This window comes from Monodelphis domestica, chromosome 1 (assembly GCF_027887165.1).
Source record: "Monodelphis domestica isolate mMonDom1 chromosome 1, mMonDom1.pri, whole genome shotgun sequence".
NCBI lineage: Eukaryota > Metazoa > Chordata > Mammalia > Didelphimorphia > Didelphidae > Monodelphis > Monodelphis domestica.
The window spans coordinates 312,340,629-312,362,687 of record NC_077227.1 but is presented as its reverse complement, the minus strand read 5'-3'; the positions used below and the strand labels follow the sequence as shown (position 1 = coordinate 312,362,687).

The window sequence follows — 22,059 nt, the reverse complement described above, 5'->3', positions numbered from 1 at the left end:
AGGGGTTTTTTTCTCGACATGATTTTTAGAATTTTTTTTTAACAATCTCTGGTCATTTTTGCCTGCCCCTACCATGAGGTAAGGCCCATTCTAGTAGCTGCAGTGAAATACAATTATAACCCCCAACCTTCCCGTATTTCTAAATATGTGAATGGAAGTTGGGGCAGCTAATCTCTGGGTATGTACCCCTAAAAAGCCTCCAAAAAAGGAGCACCCCTCATTTATACTCTTCAACTCACTACTTTACTTCCACCAGAATGATATCAAGATTTCTTGATGATGTTCTTAACCCAAGATGAATTTTACTTTGTTTAAAAGTGTTTATTCCCAAAGTTGAAAGATTTGCTATGATTGTAAAAAAACTGTGACAAATATCCATCAGTTAATGGGTTTTTAAAAATGCCATACAGCAACTTACGTGAAACTTAGTGTGTTTGTTTGCTGTTGTAATTAATTGGGCTATTCAGAATTTTGGGGATATTGATACCACATATTTGTACTACTGTTTTTAACAATGAAAAATGTTACCTTGCTCAATTTATTTGCTCATACAGTGGATCATGGCCAGATATGAAGAGGAAATGGATCTCATTTTTGGTGAGAAAGCCTTGTATTCTATATTTTCTTAGCTGACAGTGTATCAATGATTATAAGCTATATTTTTGAATTTTTAAAACTCTTTTATTACATTTTTCTGGCATGTGCAACATAGTATTTCAGTTTTTTTATTTTATTTTTTCTCTCATTTTTACATTTGAAGCACATGTCACCAGCATTAAGATTTTCTTTAACTTTTTTGATTTTTCAGTAATATAAGTTTAAAATACACTTGCTAATACGTGCCCCAAAAGCTTGAGACTATAAAAATGATGCCACTAATTATTTTTTAAAAATTATGGGACTCTACTTAATTCTGTCTGATTCCAGAACAAGATACACACTAAAGAGCCATTGCACAGGGCCAATGAAAAGCCAATCCAGGATGGATTGATGCACTTCAAAGCCAATGCAAAGGTCTTGAACCTAGTGTGAAGACTCGAGGTTACTGTGTTTAACTTTGGTACGACATAGGCTTTCCTTGTGTCCACACTCATTCTGAAGATGCTTACAGACAAGTATCCCCAAACTTGGCTCCTACCTGCCTTTTATAATCTGGTCCCTTTTCTGCCTTTCATAGTGTGGTACCTTTCTGTAGTCCTGGCTACTGTCTGGGTAAATGCACCATTGCTTAGGTCATTTTAATTGGGTCCTAATTCAAGGACCTGATATATATTTATTGTTTCTTTACATGGAATTTTTACACATAAGACTTTGAAAGTCTATATTTTTATCCAGATATTTTTCTTTTTTATTTGGATTTTTCTGATTTCTTTTTAGTTTCTCTTACCAATTGATTCATATAGCTCATAACTCAGCCATGCATCCCTAAGTGATTCTGTGTTTTTTAATCACTCACAACACGGGAAAATGTAAAAATATCATTATTTAAATTGCAAAGTTTAAATTCCTTTTGAGAAGAATTTTAGGTAAAGAAAGATGTTACCTCTCTGAATCCAGAAACTGAACTGTTGGAGAAGACATCATGAAGAAGCCTCCAGACAACAAGCTGCACAAGAAAGATCAAGAATGAACTTTGGGTGTAGTTGATTGAACATTTATTTGTATGCATAATTTCATGCCAAAGGGGACTGCACCCTAACTGGCTTTTTGTCAATGCTTCCAGCAATTATTGTTTTTTTTTCTTTACTCTTATCCTCAAATTATTGTAATCTTTAGGTTGATTATGCTTTCATGATCCTTTGGGAAAAACCCTTTTCCCCAGAGGATCAAACGGAGGAATTTAAAAATGGAGATTTGAACCTCAGACTTCAATTCCCAGGAGTCTTGGTAGTTCCCAAAGTGCCCCTTAATCTCAGTTGAGGTCATCACCTGAACTGCGAGGAGAGAGGGGTTTTTAAAATGGACTCAGCCTTCTTCTCGCAGTCTTTTCCTGTTTCTACTTGCAAGCAGACAGGTCTCTTTCATGATATAGGTGAGGTTGTCTAGGCCTCTCTGGGCCTAGTGCTTTCTTATTCTGTATTTTCTTTAATCCTTAACCTTTAATAAACCTCATAAAATATAATACTCCTTGACAGAGAGAAACTAATTTTAAATGTTAAACAAGAAAAGTGGGAAATAATTTGAAGAGAAAATAACAGTTTAAAGGACAAGAACTCCCAAATGAAGAAACAGCTGGAAGCCACGAAAAGCAGGATAGACCAAACTGAAAAGGAAAACCAGTCTTTAAAGACCAGAATTAGGCAACTGGAAACCAATGATTTTGCAAAACTGCAAGAATTAATAAAGCAAAGTCAAAAGACTGACAGAATAGAAGAAAACATAAAATATCTCACCGACAAGATGACAGATCAGGAAAACAGAGGAAGGAGAGACAATTTGAGATTGGTCTACCTGAAAAGCCAGAAATAAACAAAAATATTGACATCATACTACAAGAAATCATCCAAGAAAACTGCCCTGATATTCTTGAAGGGGGGGGGGGGGGAATAGACATTGAAAGAGTTCATAGAACACCCTCTAAACTAATTCCTCAAAAGACAATTCCCAGGAATGTAATCGCCAAACTCAAGAGCTTTCAAGCTAAGGAGAAAATTCTAGAAGAAGCCAAAAAAGAGACAATTCAGATACCAAGGAGCACCATTCAGGATCACAAAAAAACTGGCAGCTTCCATACTAAGGACCGCAAGGCCTGAAACATGATATTCAGAAAGGCAAGAGAATTGGGTCTTCAACCAAGGATCACCTACCCATCAAAACTGACAATGTACTTCCAGGGGAAAGTATGGGCATTCAACAAAATAGAAGATTTCCAAGTATTTGTAAAGAAAATACCAGAACTAAGTGGAAAGTTTGATATTCAAACACAAAGATCAAGAGAAACATGAAAAGGTAAATAAGAAAGAGAGGGAAAAGGAGGAAATGTTTTTTTATTCAAACTTTCTTCTTTAAGGGCTATAATAAGATCAAATTATGTATATTAATATATGCAGGAAATGTTATTTGTAACTCTCAAAAATTATATTCACTATTATAGTAATTAGAAGAATCACTCACAGGAACAGATTGGAGTCATAAGTGCTATAAGATGATATACAAAAAAAAAGAAAAAGGGAGGGGGGAATCAAAGATGGCACCAAGAGATACTTGAAGAAATAAAATAAATAGGACAAGCTCTATCACACAAAGATACGCATGGAAAGGAGAGGGGAAGAATACTCTTATAAGAAGGAGAGGAAGAGAGTTTTAATATATAATACTTAAATCTTACTCTTAGTGAAATCAATTCTGAGAGTGAAGAACATCTAGATCCATTGAGATCTTGAATTCTATCTTCTCCTACAGGGAAAGTGAGAAGGGAAAATTAAGGGGGGTAGAGGGGAGGGACTACCAAAAAAAGGGAGTGAAAGAGAGGGGGGGAGGGAACTTAACAGACCCTTAAAAAACAAGAAGGGAACAAAAAGGGAGGGGCCAGAAAGGGAAGCATATTAAGGGAGGGAATTAGGGGGATTGATTAGAAGCAAACCACTGGTTTAAAAGGATATAGCAAAAGAAGAAAGGACAGAAATAGGGAAGGATATCAGAATGCTGGGGAATACACAAGTGACAATCATAACTTTGAATGTGAATGGGATGAACTCACCCACAAAACGAAAACAAATAAGAGAGTGAATTAGAATCCAAAATCCTACCATATATTGTCTACAAGAAACACACCTGAGGTGGGTAGACAATCACAAGGTTAGAACAAAAATTTGGAGCAAAACCTATAGGGCCTCAACTGATAGAAAGAAGGCAGGAGTTTCAATCATGATATCTGACAAAGCCAATGTAAAAATAGATCTAGTTAAAAGAGATAGGGAAGGTAATTACATTCTGATAAAAGGGAGTATGGACAATGAGGAAATATCAGTAATCAACATGTATACACCAAATGGTGTAGCATTCAAAATTCTAAAGGAGAAATGGAATTGAAGGAGGAAATAGATAGTAAAACTATACTAGTGGGAGATCTGAAACTGCTAATATCAAATTTAGATAAACCAAATCAAAAAATAAATAAGAAAGAAGTAAAAGATGTGAATGAAATCTTAGAAAAATTAGAGTTAATAGATATATGGAGAAAAATAAATAGGGACAAAAAGGAATACACCTTCTTTTCAGCAGCACATGGTACATTCACAAAGATTGACCATGTACTAGAGAGTAAAAGCATTGCAAACAAATACAGAAAAGCAGAAATAATAAATGCAAACTTTTCAGATCATAACACAATAAAAATAATCAGTAAGGGTACATGGAGAGCCAAATCAAAAATTAATTGGAAATTAAATAATATGATTCTCCAAAATTGGTTAGAGAACAAATAATAGAAACAATTAATAATTTCATTGAAGAAAATGACAATGATGAGACATCCTTTCAAAATCTATGGGATGCAGCCAAAGCAGTACTCAGGGGGTAATTTATATCCTTGAGTTCATATATTAACAAATTAGAGAGGGCAGAGGTCAATGAATTGAACATGGAAATAAAAAAACTTGAAAGCGAACAAATTAAAAATCCCCAGAAGAAAACTAAATTAGAGATCCTGAAAATTAAAGGAGAAATTAACAAAATCAAAAGTAAAAGAACCATTGAACTAATAAATAAGACTAGAAGCTGACATTTTGAAAAAAACAAACAAAATAGACAAAGTACTGGACAATCTAATTTTAAAAAGTAAAGAAGAAAACCAAACAATATCATAGATGAAAAGGGAGAGTTAACCTCCAATGAAGAGGAAATCAAGGCAATCATTAAAAACTATTTTGCCCAATTATATGGCAATAAATATGCCAATCTAGGTGATATAGATGAATATTTACAAAAATATAAATTGCCTAAATTAACAGAAGAAGAAATAGAATTCTTAAAAGCTCCAACATCAGAAAAAGAAATTGAACAAGTCATCAAAATCCCCAGGGTCTGATGGATTCACAAGTGAATTATATCAAACATTCAAACAACAGCTAAATACAATACTATACAAACTATTTGACATAATAAGCAAAGAGGGAGTTCTACCAAATTCCTTTTTATGACACAAATATGGTACTGATTCCAAAGCCAGGCAGGTCAAAAACAGAGAAAGAAAACTATAGACCAATCTCCTTAATGAACATAGATGCAAAAATCTTAAATAGGATACTAGCAAAAAGACTCAGGTAAGTAATCACAAGAGTTATTCACTATGGTCAGGTGGGATTTATACCAGGAATGCAAGGATGGTACAATATTAGGAAAACCATCCACATAATTGACCATATGAACAAGCAAACCGATAAAAATTAAAAAAAAATGTACTTATTTAGTGCCATACCCATTGAACCACCAAAAAAAAAAACTTTTTTACTGAATTAGAAAAAAAACAAAGCAAAGTTCATTTGGAAGAAAAAAAGATCAAGGATATCCAGGGAAATCATGAAAAAAAAAATGCAAAGGAAGGAGGACTTGCAGTCTCAAATCTCAAACTATACTATAAAGCAGTGGTCATCAAAACAATTTGGTACTGGCTAAGAGAAAGAAAGGAGGATCAGTGGAATAGAGTTGGGGTAAATGACCTCAGCAAGACTGTCTATGATAAGCCCAAAGATCTCAATTTTGGGGACCAAAACCCACTATTTGATAAAAACTGCTGGGAAAATTGGAAGACTGTGTGGGAGAGATTAGGTTTGGATCAACATCTCACACCCTACACCAAGATAAACTCTGAATATATTTCCTTCTTTAAGGAAACTATAAGCAAATTAGATGAACACCCTTTGGGCATAGTTCCAAATTGCTCTCCAGAATGGTTGGATCAATTCACAACTCCACCAGCAATAAATTAGTGTCCCAACTTTGCCACATCCCCTCCAGTATTCATCACTTTCTGTTGCTGTCATGTTAGCCAGTCTGCTTGTTGTGAGGTGATACTTCAGAGTTCTGTTGATTTGCATCTCTCTGATTATAAGAGATTTAGAACACTTTTTCATGGTCTTATTAATAGTTTTTATTTCTTTAACTGAAAATTACCTATTCATGTCCCTTGCCCATTTATCAATTAGAGAATGGCTTGATTTTTGTACAATTGGTTTAGCTCTTTATAAATTTGAGTAATTAGACCATTGTCAGAGGTTTTTGTAATGAAGATTGTTTCCCAATTTGTTGCTTCCCTTCCGATTTTGGATGCATTCATTTTGTTTGTACAAAACCTTTTTAATTTGATATAATCAAAATTATTGATTTTACGTTTTGTGATTTTTTTCCAATTCTTGCTTGGTTTTAAAGTCTTTCCTTTCCCAAAGATCTGTGTTTTTGTTGTTGTTTGCTATTGGTTTTAGGTATATACTTCTTATTTTAAGGAAAAATTCATTTATCCTTATTCTTTCTTGTGTTTTTAATAGGAGAAAGCATATCCTTTCAAAAGCTTTTGCTGCATCTATTGATAAAATCATATGATTTTTTTGCTTTTGTTATTAATATAATCAATTATGTTAACAATTTTTCTTATATTGAACCAGCTCTGCATTCCCCAAATAAATCCTACTTGGTCACAATGTATAATCTTTGTGATATATTAGTGTGTGTAATCTCCTAGCTAGTATTTTGTTTAGAATCTTTGCATTAATATTCAATTGTGAAATTGATCTATAATTTTCTTTCTCTGTTTCTGCTTTTCCTGGTTTAGATATCAGCAGCACCATTTTTGTTTGATAAAAGCAGTTTGGTATGACTCCTTTGTCTATTATGCAAATGACTTTATTATTAGAATTACTCGATCTTTAAATGTTTGATTGAATGTATTTGTAAATCCATCTACTCTTCATGGTTTTTCTTTAGGAGACTCATTTATGGCCCATTTAATTTCTTTTTTCAAAAATAGCTTTATTTAAATAGTATTTCCTCTTCTGTTAATCTGGTAGGGTTCTTAGGAATCTGTCTTTTTATCTACATTTTATACTTTCACCATTTCTACCTCCTTATAAATAAAATCTCCTGAAAGTCATTTTGACTTAAGCTATAGTATTTTAAAATCAGCAACACAATATTATTTAATAACTCATATTTAATCCTAAAAACCTAAAATATATTTTAAAACATTTTTATATTTTTAATCTTTTATTTCACTTAAATTGCTAAATTCATTGTCATATAATTGGGAAAAATAATTCCTAATTTTTTTAAATTTTATCTTCATTAGTGGTGAATTCATATTTTTCATTTTGATAGTACTGATTTGGTTTTCATCTCTGTTTAAAAATCATATCAACCAATGCTTTATTGTATGGGCCTTTGTCATAAAACCAGTTCTTAGTTTTCTTTATCATCTAATATATGTATATGTTACATGTTTCAATGGTTTTCTTATATTCAGTTTTATTAATCTAATCTTTAACTTTCCATATTTTCTATTTAATGTTTAGCTGAGAATTTTTAATTTGCTCTTTTTCTAGAATTTTTAATTACATACCTAATTCAATGAACTGTTCTGTCTCTATTGTATTGATTTTGCTGTATTGTATAAGGTTTGGTATGTTGTCTCATTATTCTCATTCTCTTTAATAAGATTATTGGTTCTATGACTTGTTCTTTAATCTACTCATTCTTTAAGATTAGATTATTTAGTCTGTAATTTTTAAATTGCTTCCATGATCCTTTATTAAGTGTAATTTTAATTGCATTATGATCTGAAAAGATTCATTTAATATTTCTTCTTTTCTTCATTTAATGATGAAGTTTTTATACGTTAACATATGTTGAGTTTTTATAAAAGTATTACGTATTGCTGAGAAAGGGAATATTATTTTTATTCCCATTCAGTTCTCTCTAGCTATCTATCATATTTGGTTTAACATTGTGAAAATAGGATTAACTCCACCCTTGTCTATTTTTTGCTAATCAAATCAAGAACTTAAAGTACCACTACTTACCATTGAGTAGGAGAGTTCACAAGTCATTTACTAGAGTAAGCTCACACCTCCAAAGACCACTGCCTGCCTCCCTCATCCCATCCCACCCACACCCCCCATCAGTACTAGCAAATGGAAGACTGCAATTGTTTTCTGTGAAGAAGGAGGAGAGAGAGAGAGAAAGTGACTGGAAAAGGGGGTATAAAGAGACCAACATGGTCTGGGACACCATTCCTTTCCTGGCATTTAGAGAGATTGGCTGAGATTCTTGCCTTGGCTTTGGAGGAGGCTGTTGGAACTCTAGCTGAAGACACCACTGGAACTTTTGGCTGAGAATTACCGGGAAATCCACATGGAGATAGGGATTTGGGGAAGCCCCTGTTGGGCTGAGCCAGACTTCACCAAAAAAGGGCTGGTAGGCTTAAGAGAGCTGCTAAAAATATTTTTGTAATGATGAAGTTCCTTCCCCTTATCTCTAATTTCTTTGGAATATGGACCTTGTAGTAGTATTACTACATTAAAGAAGTATGCATAGTTTTATTGCCCTTTGATCCCTGTTTCATATTACCATCCAGAGTGGTTGTATCAGTTCACAGTTCTACTAATAGTGTATTAGTATCCTAATTTTCCTATATTCTCTCCAATATCTATCACTTTGTTGTTTGGTCATGTTAGCCAATCTAATAGGTGTAAAGTGGTATCTCCGAGTTATTTTAAGTTGCATTTTTCTAATAGTTATTTGTAGCATTTTTTCATATGACTAGAGAGAGTTTTAATTTCTTTCTCTGAGATCTATCTGTTCATATCCCTTGACCATTTTTCAATTAAGGAACACTTTGTATGTTTATAAGTTTGACTCGATTCTTTAGATATTTGAGAAATGAGACCTTTGTCAAAGACCTTTGCTATAAATTTTTCCCAAAATATTGTTGTTTACTTTCTAACTTTGGTTGTATTGGTTTTGTTTAAATAAAACCTTTTAAATTTAATGAAATCACAATTATTCATTTTTTGAATTGTTCTATAAGTATTCAGATGAACTTTTCCACATTCTCTTAATTTGTTCATAGTGTCACCCTTTATTTCTAGACTTTATCTTGGTGAACAGTGTAAGATGTTAGTCTATGCCTAGTTTCTAACATATTTTTCCAGTTTTCCCAGCAGTTTTTGCCAAGTAGTGAGTTCTTTCCTCAAAAACTTAGATTTTTAGGTTCATCAAAACTAAATTAAGTTATGATAGACCCTGAGACCAAAGTCAGTTAGCCCCCCTAACCCCAGCACCTGTCCAAACTATGAGACAAAGCCCCAGTAAAACCTGGCAGAACATCAGGATTTCCTTGTCAGGCCTAGACAAATGACCTCCCATATCACTGACCACCAGGTCTGAGAACTTTCCACCCCCAAGAGTCCAAGAATCTCAACCCCTTCAGGAACATCCAATGAATTGGACCCAAAAAGTCCGACCTGACCCAATATAGGCTATTTAGGTTACCTTATACCAGACAACTACCCTATAAAAGATTGCCTCCATCTCCACTCCTGTGGAGACTTGGCAGCCATCTTTGCTGGCTCTCTGATCCGCCCCCACTCCACTGTAACTTCTATTGCCATCAACCTCTCCTCTCCTTTTGCCCCTTCTCTTCCCTTAAGTAAAGTATTACTTTGTTCTCTGTCTCATTCATATCAGTTTGCCAAATCTGACAAGGTTACTGTGAACATTAATGTGCTGATTACCTAATCTATTTCATTGATCCACTGCTCTATTTCTTAGCTGGTACTAGATTTGTTTTGATGATTACTACTTTAGAGGATAATTTGAGATGTGGTATGAGTAGGCATTCTTTTTTCATATTTTTTGTTGATTCCTATGATATTATTGGCCTTTTGTTCTTCCAGATGAATTTCATTGTTAGTTTTTTCTCATTCTATAAAATAATTTTTAGGTACTTTGATTGGTATGGCATGGTTCTTTGGCTTTTAACAAAAATTTAACAAAATTTTGACAATGATAAGAGTGTAACTTTGTATTTTTAAGTTCTTATTTAATGAGTAGTTAAGGATATTTGGTAATGGAAAATATTTAAACTCCCAAAACAGTTCTTCATTTTAATTCTCAATCAAGAAAATATATTTTCTGGGTTACCTAATATACTATAGCTCTTCAGGATGCAGAAATAGATACACCTTCACTCTAAAGGAACTCATAAGGCATTAATGACTGAAGCAAAACTACAAAAAGAACCATAATAGAAGGGAGAATGAATGACAGAACAGTGTGGGAGAAATTTAAAGGAAGAGAGAACAAGAGAGTGATCAATTTTACTTAAGAAGAGAAGGAGGTTAGGGGCAGAGCCACCTGATCTCTACCAAAATACCCTCCAAAAAACCTATAACTTCTCAAAACAAATTCTGAAACAGCATAACCCACAAAAATATGAGGTAAAATAATTTTTCAGCTCAAAACAACTTAGAAGACTGGCACAAAAGATCTATTGTACCAAGATGGAAATAGAGTGCAAAGTAGCATGACAAGACAGGTCCCACTGCAATAGCAGGCCTTAGGGGCAGCTGAATTAGTACCCAAGGTTTCCTGAGCTCTCCGCCAAAATGGTAAAGGGGGGTGGGGCTGGACAACTACTCAGTAGGGGATTACAGGGATCCTTGAGCTGGCTCTGGATGCAAGACTCTTGTCTCATTGCCCATATGCAGATGCAGGTCACCATCATGGCTCAGTCTCAGAATAAGTTGAAGCACATACCAGTGGTTGCAGCAGCAGGGAATACTGGTCTATAAGGATATGTGAATAAACCTAATGACAAATTGGATCTACTGAGGAAAAGCAGCCATAAAAGACATACTTATGAATTTGCCTGTGATCTCATGGCAAGGCCAAGATCTCAAAATAGCAGATCAAAAAGTATTGTCTAGTTATAACCAAAATAAGATATCTCCTGAAAGCTTCCTTCATAATAATCCTTGAGTTCATTGTTTTGCTGATCAAAGAAACTTCTATAATGTCATGACCAAATGACCTAGACTCTCTTTTACCCTAATTCCTGTAAACCCTCAAGTTATTGTCAGCATTCCTTGATTGCTTGGGTTTGTGTAAATGCCTTAGAAATATTTAGGTTAAATTCTTTTCATAAAAAATTTTCTGTGATAAAGATACCCCTAAGAATGATGTAATGCTTTTTACTCTCCTTTCTATAAAACCACTTCTCTTTGTCTTAAGACAAAGACATCTAGCCACAATCTGTGTGTGCTTTGTGTTTACTCGCTCAGTCCTTCTCAAATATGATGGCCACAATCTGTCCTTCCTTCTTATCTCACTCTTTCTCTTTAGAAGCTGGTCTCCTTAGTAAGTTGACTCTCTCTCTCTCCAGCTGTAATTGCCTTCAGATCCAATCATTCATCACCATAACACTGGTCAACATTTCCATCATGAAAAAGAGTGTTAATGGTTACTCATAGACCACAGCACAGGCTGGGAGAGAATTAAACACACCTCTCCTTAGATCATATCACCTCAGAAGAACTAAAAGCTTTTAGATGTCCAGAGCTAACTTTGAAGGCAGCTGCATAAAACAAAACAAAACAAAATAAACAAAAATCAAAAAACAGAAGCTTAGAACAGTGCTCTCTTCACCACAAGGATAAAGCTCAATTTAATAGTTTTTTTTTAAGTTAAAAGAAAATGATTGGAAAATGAGCAAACAACAAAAAGAAACTCAACAATAAAAGTTATTTGGGTGGCAAGAAAGACCAAAACAAACTCAGAAGATAACAATAATGTCAATACTGCTGCGTCCTCCAAAACAATATGAATTGGTCTTAAGCCCAAAAAGAATTAATGGCAAAGTTCAAAAAAGTTTTTTAAAAGCTAAATAAGGGAGGTAGCAGAAAAATAGGAAAAGAAATGAGTGATACAGAAAAATGATGGAAAAAAGAGTAAAAAACTTGTTAAAGGAGCCACAAAAAAATACTGAAGAAATAAATATCCTTAAAAAACAGCACAGGCCAATTGGTAAAAACAGGCACAAACATTCACTGAAGGGAAGAACTTAAAGAGCAGAATAGGCCAAATAGAAAAAAATTAACAAAAATTTTCTGAAGATAACTCTTTAAAAGGCAGAATTGGCTATATGGTAAAAGAGACACAAAATTTCACTGAAAAGAACTCTTTAAAAAGTTGAATTGGCCAGATGGAAAAGGAGGTACAAAAGCTTACTGAAGAAAATAATGTCTTAAGAATCAGAATTGGGCAGTTAGAAGCTAATGACTCCTTGAGACATCAAGAAACAATCAAAATCCAAAGAATGAAAAGAAATAGGAAAACAACATGAACAATCTCATTGGAAGAGGATAAGCTCGAAGAAATAGGTAGAGAAGATGGCATCTCATTTGTACCTTGAAGGAAGGGAAAGACTCAAACAAATAGAAGGAAGGAGACTCTGTTCCAGGCTTGAGTGATAATATAAGCAAAGGCTTATAAAGACTAGGAGGGAGCAAGATTAAAACAAAACTAAGAATCATCCAATTTTACTAGAAAAATAGAGTACATAACAGGAAACAGTTTGAGAATGTTGAACAAATAGTGTTTTCATATATTTTACTTCCATAATTTATAGTTACAATGTGGTACTATCAAAAATGAAGTTTTAAAGACGTGGTTTGATTTTTAATTAAAGATAAATGATGAATCATTTCTTTTTAATAGGTCTGATATTGTTTTTATGATTTTAGAATGTCATGGTTTGAATCCTACCTTTTAATAAAGCTGTTATTTTTGTTTTAATTGTGTGGGTATTATAACTGGAAAATTAGGAATCCTGAAGTAAAAAAGTTTGTTAACTTATAGTTTTAAATATATATAAGTTTTAAAAATATGTTTGTTTGTTAGTATGCAGTTGAATGTTACACACCAAAAAAGTCACATTAATGAAGACTTCAGGAATGCGAATACTCTTACACAGAAGGTATGTCTACTTCATAGAAGGTTATAGCAGAAACAGTCCCTAAAGATTATCTAGTCTAATCTCCTCTTTTTATAGAGAAGGAAACTGAAATACCTTGATGGGAAAGTGATTTGCACAAGATCACATGATGAGAGGGCTAGGATTTGAACTCAGGTTTAGAGATTCATTACAGTGGTATTTTCATTGTACTTCAATCCTAATTTTTGATATCTTTTAATACCACCAGATAGGGATATCAGTAACTTTTAAAAAACTGAAATAAGTAATAAAATATATATGCTTGTAGTAATAACCAATTCTCTTCTATTAGTATGTTTAGTGTTGGTGTTACTAAGAATAAATTGATATACGCAATATAACATAGGGAGATGCACATAGACTCAAAATGACATAAAGATATACACAATGTATACAACAGTGTTAAATGGAAAAATAAGAACTAAAATGAAAATTGAATCTTGTGCAATTAATTATTAAACATATAAAGCCCTAAAGAAGAGATCTGAAAATTCCTCTCCTTCTTTAATCTTTGCATGTTTATGTACTATATGCTGGATTTGACTGATGTGTTGGTTGGTTTAGCTGAACTCTTTTTTGTTCTTCATTTTTCCTTTTTTGATAAGGCATGGCTCTCAAAGTGATTTCAAATCCAGCCTCAAATACTTCCTACCCTAGCAAGTCACTCTGCTTCAATTTTCTCAGCTGTAAAATGGAGATAATAATCACACCTACTTCTCACGATTGTGAGGATCAAATGAATATCTGTAATATAAATAAATAAAAATATATTATAAATGAAAAATAAATATGTAAAATAAATATCTGTAAAGCAATTAGCAAACTTCATGGTACATAATAGATGCTTAATAAATGTTTGTTTCCTTACTCTTACCTTGTTGCAAATCAAAAGTTAAGAGCTGTGTCTAGAGTCAGTCAGCCAGGATGTTTCAGGATAGGATTTGAATTTGAGATCTTGAGAAATTTCCTTACATGGAGCCTACGTATGTCTCCTTTCAACTTTCTTTCATTGTTCCTGGTTCCGCCTCTGGATCCAAACAGTACAATTGACAACTCTTTAGACATTTAAACAACTGTCAGTCATATCCCTCCTGAATCTTCTCTTTTCTATATCTCTATTGCCTTTAACTAATCTTCATATGTCATGGATTTCACCATCCTCTGAGCACTCTCCAATTTATCAGCATCCTTTGGCTACTACATCATACTACTAACTCATATTAAGTTCCCAGTTCACTAGAATCCCAAGGTCTTTTCCAGACAACCTGCTGTTTGGTCATGCTTCCAATATTTGTAATTGTGATATCAATTTTTTTTAATCCAAGTGTAAGATTTTGTCTTAATAGATTCATCCTAGTGATCTCCCCTGTCAAAGGTTGACTTTATAATCCAGTGAGTTAGTTATCCCATCTAGCTTTGTGTCACTTGTAAATTTGATGGACAGACCATAATGCCTTTATCCGAGTCTTTGATAAAAGTGTCAAATGCCACTAGACCAAGCTGGTTTCTTGGGGCAATATAGACCTAAACTGACTAAATTGACACAGAGCACTAAAATTACTCTTTGAGTGGTCATTCAGCCAGTTTCTAAGTCAACCAATTATATTCAATCAGTCAACAAGAACCAATTAAAGACTTTACTTATTAATTAGGTCTGTGCTATAAGTGTGTGTGTATATATATGTGTATATATATACATATATATATATAGTATAAGAAATATAGCATTACCTAAAATAAAATACTTGATTGATAGTGAAGTAAAAAAGCCCTTTATTAATGTCCTTGCAAGAAGAGCATGTGCCCAACTAGAGTTTGGTAACAGGCACACCTTGAGGGCAGGCTCAACAGAATATATATTTCCTAAGTCTGAGGTAGGGGTGTGAAGCTTCCCCCATTTCCTCATTGGCTGAGAAAATCCAGAGATTGCAGTCTGTCTGAAGAAGCTAATTAACCCATGTTAACCCCCAGCCTTGATTACCTTTCCCGTCGAGACCCCAACCCTTAATCATCTTTCCTAATATGATCTTTCTCTACCCTTGGGTCATGAGATAGAGCCGAGTTCTTATATAGAGCTATAGCTAAACTGATTTTCTGCTAAGTTTGCTCCTCTCCAGCCACAGTTTTGATCATGAGGCTCTTTCTGGTTGGCCAAGGGATCAAGGTTGAGGTTTGGAGGGCAGAAAAGGTATGATCTAAACGAAGTTGGTTGTAGATGGCAAATGGATGTCCCCATTTCCCTCAATAGGGTTAGGGATAGAAATACAATCAATAATCAAAATTAAAATTTATTAAGCTATGTACTTATGTCTACTATGTACCAGGAACTGTACTAAGTGCTAGGAATTTTTAAAAAACACACACATACACAAACAACAGTCCAATAAAAGCGATACCATGCAAAGGAATATATAACAAGTACACTATATACAAAATAAATAAGAAATAATTAACAGATGAAAGGCACTGGAATTCAAAGCAGTTGAGGAAGGCTTCCAGTAAAAGAAGGCATTTTAGTTGGGACTTTGAATATAATAGGCAAAGCAGAAGAAGAAACAATCACTGCTAGCAATAAACTTAATTTCTAACAAAGATGATGAGAGGAATATAGACGTGTGTATATACAGATATACACATGAATGTAATGTACATATCTACAGAAAATAACTGGAAAGAGAATAAATACATAGCAGCTAAAATACAAGGTAATTTTATAGAGAGTGCACTAGCAGTTGGAGAGATCAACCTTCAATTAAAAAAGATGGGACTTGAGCTACATCTTGATGAAAGAGAGGGTTTCTGAGTCAGATCTTAACTAAGAATGCTTTCCACACACTGGGATGGCCAGTGTAAATGGTAAGAAGTGAGAGGGAAGTTTTATGTGAGGAATAAACATCTGGCCAATTTAGAATAAATTCCAGTGAGACTGAAATGATAGGTTTGGATAAGATTATCACTAGTAAGCTTTTTCCCACTATTTTTTGTAAGAATAATATAAAATACTTTGTTAAAATCTAGGTAAACTATCACCTTCCCCTGATCAGCCAGTTTAGTAATCTTGTCAAAAACAGAATTAAGGTTAGTCTGACCTAACCTGACTTTGATGTAACTATCTTCTTTTCTAGATGCTCATTATCTTTAATAATCTATAAAGTCAAACTCACAAGTCTATAATTTGTTGTTTTCTTCCTTCTTTTAAAAATCAAGACTTTTCCTCCTTCAGTCTTGAATTACCTCTCCCATTTTCCGGGGCCTTTTGAATGTCACTGACAGTGTCTTATCTGCCCAAGAATATAAATCACTTGGTCCAGCTATACCTTTAATTTATCATGGTCAGTTAGATGTTCTTGCTTAATCTCCTTATTTATCCTGGGATTCTACTCCCCATTAGCCATTTTTGTTCTGTCCTTTCCATTGCAATGATCATTCCTCCTTGGCAGAGAAAACAGAATAAGAATTTTACAGCTTTGCCTTCTCTCTGTAGTCAGTGATCATCTCAAGCCCAGCCACCCATGTAGTCAGATTAGTATCTTCAAACAATTACTGGTTTTTTCCTGATGAGAGTTGTTTCTTGATGTTTTAACCATTTTTCTTCTTTATCATAGCTATTCTCTGGCATCTACTTTGATAGATTTACATAGGAAGTTTTATTTAAAGCATTTTTTATTAAAAACATTAAAGTTGTTTAAGAATGGTTTTTATAATACATAGCAGCTAACATAGATGTAGAACTTTGAAGTGTAAAAATATTTTACTCACTTTATTGCATCTGATCCATTTAATAGCTTTGTGAAACAGGTACTATTATTATCTCTGTTTTACAGATGAGGAAACTGAGACTCAGAGAAGCTAAGTCAGATGTCCAGGGACATACAGCTAAGTGTCTAAGGTCTTCCTGAATCCAAGTCAGGCATTCTCCACTAAGACACTGTGCCTTCCATGACAGTTTATATGTAGCTTAGCTGTTAGATAATATATTGGAAAATACCTCTATTAATAGACTTTAGTGGTTCACTAGGATAAAATTAGCTCTTTTTTCAATGAGTTTCAACTCTGTCTTTGAGAAGCAGTATAGCATAGTGAATAAAGTGTGGAACTTGGAGTCAAGAAGACCTTCATTTGAATTTTGGCTTAAATACTTAAAAGTTTAGTAAATTTGGGTAAGTCACACTGTCTCAGTCTGTTTCCTTGTACGAATATAATAATGGCTCCTATCTCAAAAAGTTGTTAGGAAATTCATGAGAGAAAATGTATATTTTAAAACTTCATAAGCATTAAGGCCTTAATGTCAGTTATTATTTGTACTCATAAGTAAGAAATTGATTGTCCTAATATTCCATTTTAAATGAAGTTGATTTTGTTACTTTTCATTTTCAAAATAAATATTGAATAATTTTAATTGATATCATTTCTATCTTTAATTCTTATTCCATGTAGGAGTCATTGCCTGATGACGATCTTCAAGGTGAAAGTAATCCAGTAAACACTCAAACAATTTCAAGTAAGTTCAATTCTACATGTGTATGTTTTCTTTTAAAGTATTTTATTAATTTTTTTTACTTTGCTGTCACTTTACTATACCATCTCTTCTCCTAACTACCCAAGTAGAATCCTCTCTTATAACAAAGAACTTGACCATAACAGGAGTCACAAAAGCTTTAATACAGTTTTAAGACTAAAACTACACTAAACTTTTAGTATATGTGATAGTTTGTTTCATTCTATTTTTGTTGTCCCCCACTTCTCTACCAAAGATATTTTTCATTATCAATGAAGTTAAATTTAGTCATTTAATTGATTTGAGTTCTGATAGCTTTTAGAGGTATTTTCCTTTACATCATCATGGTCACTGTGTAATATTGTTATTTTCTACTTCACTTTGCATCAGTTGTACAAGTCTTTGTGAATTTCACATATTTCTTGATACTTATGAATATATACATATACACACACTATAATTTAAGCTATTACTTAATTAATAAACACCCACTTTTGTGCTTATTTTCCAAAAGTAATTTCTAGAATTACTAGTCAGAAACTCAGAGGAAAGAATAATACTCCCATCTCACTCTGAAATAGCTTATCTTGCTTGAATTTCCATTCTTATTAGTAAAATGTCATTGGTAATAATGACATAAAAATTTTAGTATTCTGTGACAAGTACTACAGTTTTGCAAATCTCATAATAGGCTTGAAAATTATATCTCATAATAGAGTGGGTCATTTTCCTTAATGAGTATATAACTTTCTGCTGTTATCTGCTGGCTTCAAAATATTTTCTTTCCTTTTTCAAGAAGCACTATTCCTGACTCCCATGCAAACCCTGTCTTTAGACAAAGGGATGTTAATTTATACATTGTTGTCCTTTTCATATTCCCTGGCTTTGCTGTACTACCAGCTCAACTCCTTTAGGCTATATTTTAGCTACTAGTTGCAGTGATTAAATCTTAGTTCTCATATCATATAATTTTGGCTTCTCCGTGATCCTGAACTCAGAAATTCTCTCAGATCATAATTACATACACTATTTCTTGCTCTGTCTCAGTTTAAATCTATTCTTTGCTTTTTCTATGACTTCTTGTCAGTCCATCCCACCTGGTTTTTCTAAGCACTTTTGTTCTGATCCCACTTTCCTTCCAACATAGTCTTGATCCTATAATCATTTTAACTATTTGCTCTCCTCTTTTCTTACAGACATTCACCTCTTAATAATCTTCTATCCTAGGCTACCTCTATCAGATTTTATCTTCACTTTTACCCCATTGCTTCTGGATACTTCAAGAAGTCATGCAGCTGCACAGACACTGTCCATTAATGTTATCTAATTTTAGACTCTCACTGAAACATGAAAATTTTATTCATTCTTGATTATCAAATTTTCCACAGAAGCTAATCTAAACCTCCTCCCTCTCCCTCTGCTGTTTTCTTTGCCACCCTTTTATTTTTTTCAGTTTCTTTTTTTAATTGGTAACAGTTCTTCTTTTTTATATTTTTTAAATTCTAGGTAAAAACAATTTTTAACATCCATTTTTTTTTATTTTGGGTTCTAAAAATTTTCCCTCCTGTCCCTTCTCATTGAGAAGGAAAGCAATTTGATCTAGTTATATAGTACAGTCATGAAAAACATATTTCCATGTCATTCATGTTACAAAAGAAAACACAGAACACACACACAAAAAGAAAAAAAAATTTAACTATACATTAGTATGCATTCAGACCCTATCAGTTCTTTTTCTGGGTGGTACATAGAATTTTTTTTATCATCAGCCCTTTAGAACTGCCTTAGATCATTGCATTGCGGAGTATAGTTAAGTCATTCACAATTCATCATATTATAACATTGTTATTACCATGTACAGTATTCTCATGGTTTTGCTCACTTCACTTTGGCATCAGTTCATGTAACTATTTCCAAGTTTTTCTGAAAGCATCCTTCTCATCATTTCTGATAGGACAGTAGTATTTCTATCATATATCACAACTTGTTCAGTTATTCCCCAATTGATGGGCATCTCTTCAACTTTTAATTTTTTGCCACCACAAAAAGAGCTGCTATAAATATTTTTGCACATACAGATCCTTTTCCCTTTTTTTCCAAATCTCTTTAGAATACAGACCTAGTAGTAATATTTCTAAAGGATATGCAGAGTTTTATAACTTTTTGGAAATAGTTCCAAATTCATTCTCTAAAATACTTGGATCAGTTTTCCCACATTCTCTCCAATATTTGTCATTCTCCCTTTCTGTCAGATAGCCAATCTGATAGGTATGAAGTGGTACCTTAGAGTTGTTTTAATTTGCATTTCTCTAATTAATAGTGATTTAGAACACTTTTTTCACATGACTATAGATAACTTTCATTTCTTCATCTAAAAACTGCCTGTTCATATCCTTTGACTATCAATTGGGGAATGATTCATATGAATTTGACTCAGTTCTCTGAGAAATGAGACCCCTTTATCAGAGAAACTTGCTGTAAATTTCTTTCTCAATTTTCTGTTTTCCTTCTAATTTGGCTGCATTGGTTTGCTTGTATAAAAGTTTTTAATTTGATGCAAATAAAATTATCCATTGTTTATTTGATAATGCTCTTTATCTCTTGTTTGGTCAGAAATTTTCCCCTTGCCCATAGATTTGACAGGTAAACTATTTCATGCTCCCTTGATTTGCTTTTAGTATCACCCTTTATGTCTAAATCACATACCCATTTTGACCTTTTCTTGGTATGTGGTATGGGATGTTATTCAATACCTAGTTTCTGCCAAACCATTTCCAGTTTTGTCAAATAGTGACAACATTCTTATTCCAAAAGCTTGGATCTTTGGGTTTATCAAACTAGATTATTGTGGCCAGTTTCTACTGTATATTGTATATCTCATCTATTACACTGATCCATCACTGTATTTCTTCATCAGTACTGAATTGTTTTGATGACATCTTTGTAATACAGTTTGAGATCTAGTACAGCTAAACCATGTTCCTTCACATTTTTTCCTTGATTACCTTTAATATTCTTGACCTTTTGTTCCTCCAAATAAAATTTTTCCTAGCTCTATAAAATAATTTTTTGTAGTTTGATAGGCATGGTACTGAATAAAAAAATTAATTGAGTTAAATTATCATTTTATCATATTGGTTCAGCCTATCCAGGAGTACTTATTTTCCCAGTTGTTTAGATATGACTTTATTTGTGTGGAAAATATTTTGTAAACATGTTCGTGTCTTTGTATTGGCAGGTAGACTCCTGAGTTATTACCTTTTTTCTTCAAAAATCATTCTCCTTTACTAATAGATTTGAGGCTATCATCCTTTGTCAGATCCCTTGTTTCCCATACTCCACACCTCAAAACCCCTCTGTAATTTTTCTAATCATTTTGTTTTTACTCCAGATTCTGAGGAAATCTTTCTTCTTGCCATGTCTAGACCCTCTACTTGTACCTTCAAACTATTCCCCTTCTGTTTTTTCCTAGAATTTGTTTCATCAGTCATTCCCTTTCTTTTTAAACCTTTACCTTATGTCTTAGAATCAAAACTATATTGGTTCTAAGGCAGAAGAGCAGTAAGGACTAGATAATTAGGGTTAAGTGACTTGCCTAGGGTCACATAGCTAGGAAGTATTTGAGGCCAGATTTGAACCCAGTACTTCCCATCTCTAGGCCTGGCTCTCTCCACTGAACCACCTAGGTGTACCAATTTCCTTTCTTTTTCAATCTCTCCTTTAGATAAGACTCTTGCCCCACTATCTACAACCATGCTCAGATCTTTCCAAACCTTAAAAGTCCTTAATTTGACCTTGCCATCCCCTCAATTATATTTCTCCTCCTAAACTTCTGGGGAATCAGAATTATTTACATTCACTTCCTTTCCATCCTCACTCTTTCTCAGATCCCTTATAATCTGGCTTCTCAGTCTACCTCTCTGAGGCTTTGACAGTTGAGAGATGTCTAAGTCACCTTACACCTGAGACAAATTGCAAGTGACTGAGTTCTGGAGTCCTTCTCTCAGCCCTGATCAGCTTGCTACTGAGTCTTCAATGAAAAACTTTTGCATTAGATTGTGTTAAGATTAAAATTTAGGGGAAAGTGAGGCAAGGTAGAAATTAGTTTCTCTGCAAGGAGTATAATATTTTTAGAGGCTTATTAAAGATTAAGAACTTAAGAATATACAAGTAAGAAAAGCACGTGTGAAGGAGGGCTGAGAAGCCCATTCAACCTCACCTACATCATGAAAGACCCGTCTGCTTGCAAGCAGAAACAGGAAAGAGACCTCAGTAGGCTTTTACAACCAGTTAAATAGAACTTTTGATCCCGCCTGGGTGAGGATCTCAGTAAGACAAAGCATCCTGGGAAGTGTCCAAGGACTTCTGGGGATTAGAGTCCAAGGTCCAAGTCTCCATTTTTACATTTCTCCGTGTGATCATTTTTGGGGAAAAAAAAAACATTTTTTTCCCAAAAGGATCATGAAAACATAATCAACTTAAAGATTACAATAATTTGAAGATAAGAGAAAAAAAGAACAAAACCAATAATTGCTGGACACATTGACAAAAAGCCAGTTAGGGGGAAGTACCCTTT

The 22,059-nt window shown here is 33.6% G+C and overlaps 1 protein-coding gene across 2 annotated transcripts in view; it reads left to right on the top strand.

Moving 5' to 3' along the window:
* Nucleotides 1-22,059, top strand: part of MEIKIN (meiotic kinetochore factor) — a 175,096-nt gene that overhangs the window by 43,252 nt on the left and 109,785 nt on the right. For both annotated transcript variants that reach the window (XM_007473413.3, XM_007473414.3), the window contains exons 3-4: nucleotides 12,892-12,967; nucleotides 17,423-17,486. In XM_007473413.3, coding sequence (XP_007473475.1) covers nucleotides 12,892-12,967; nucleotides 17,423-17,486 — 140 coding nt within the window. The remainder of the gene's footprint in view (nucleotides 1-12,891; nucleotides 12,968-17,422; nucleotides 17,487-22,059) is intronic.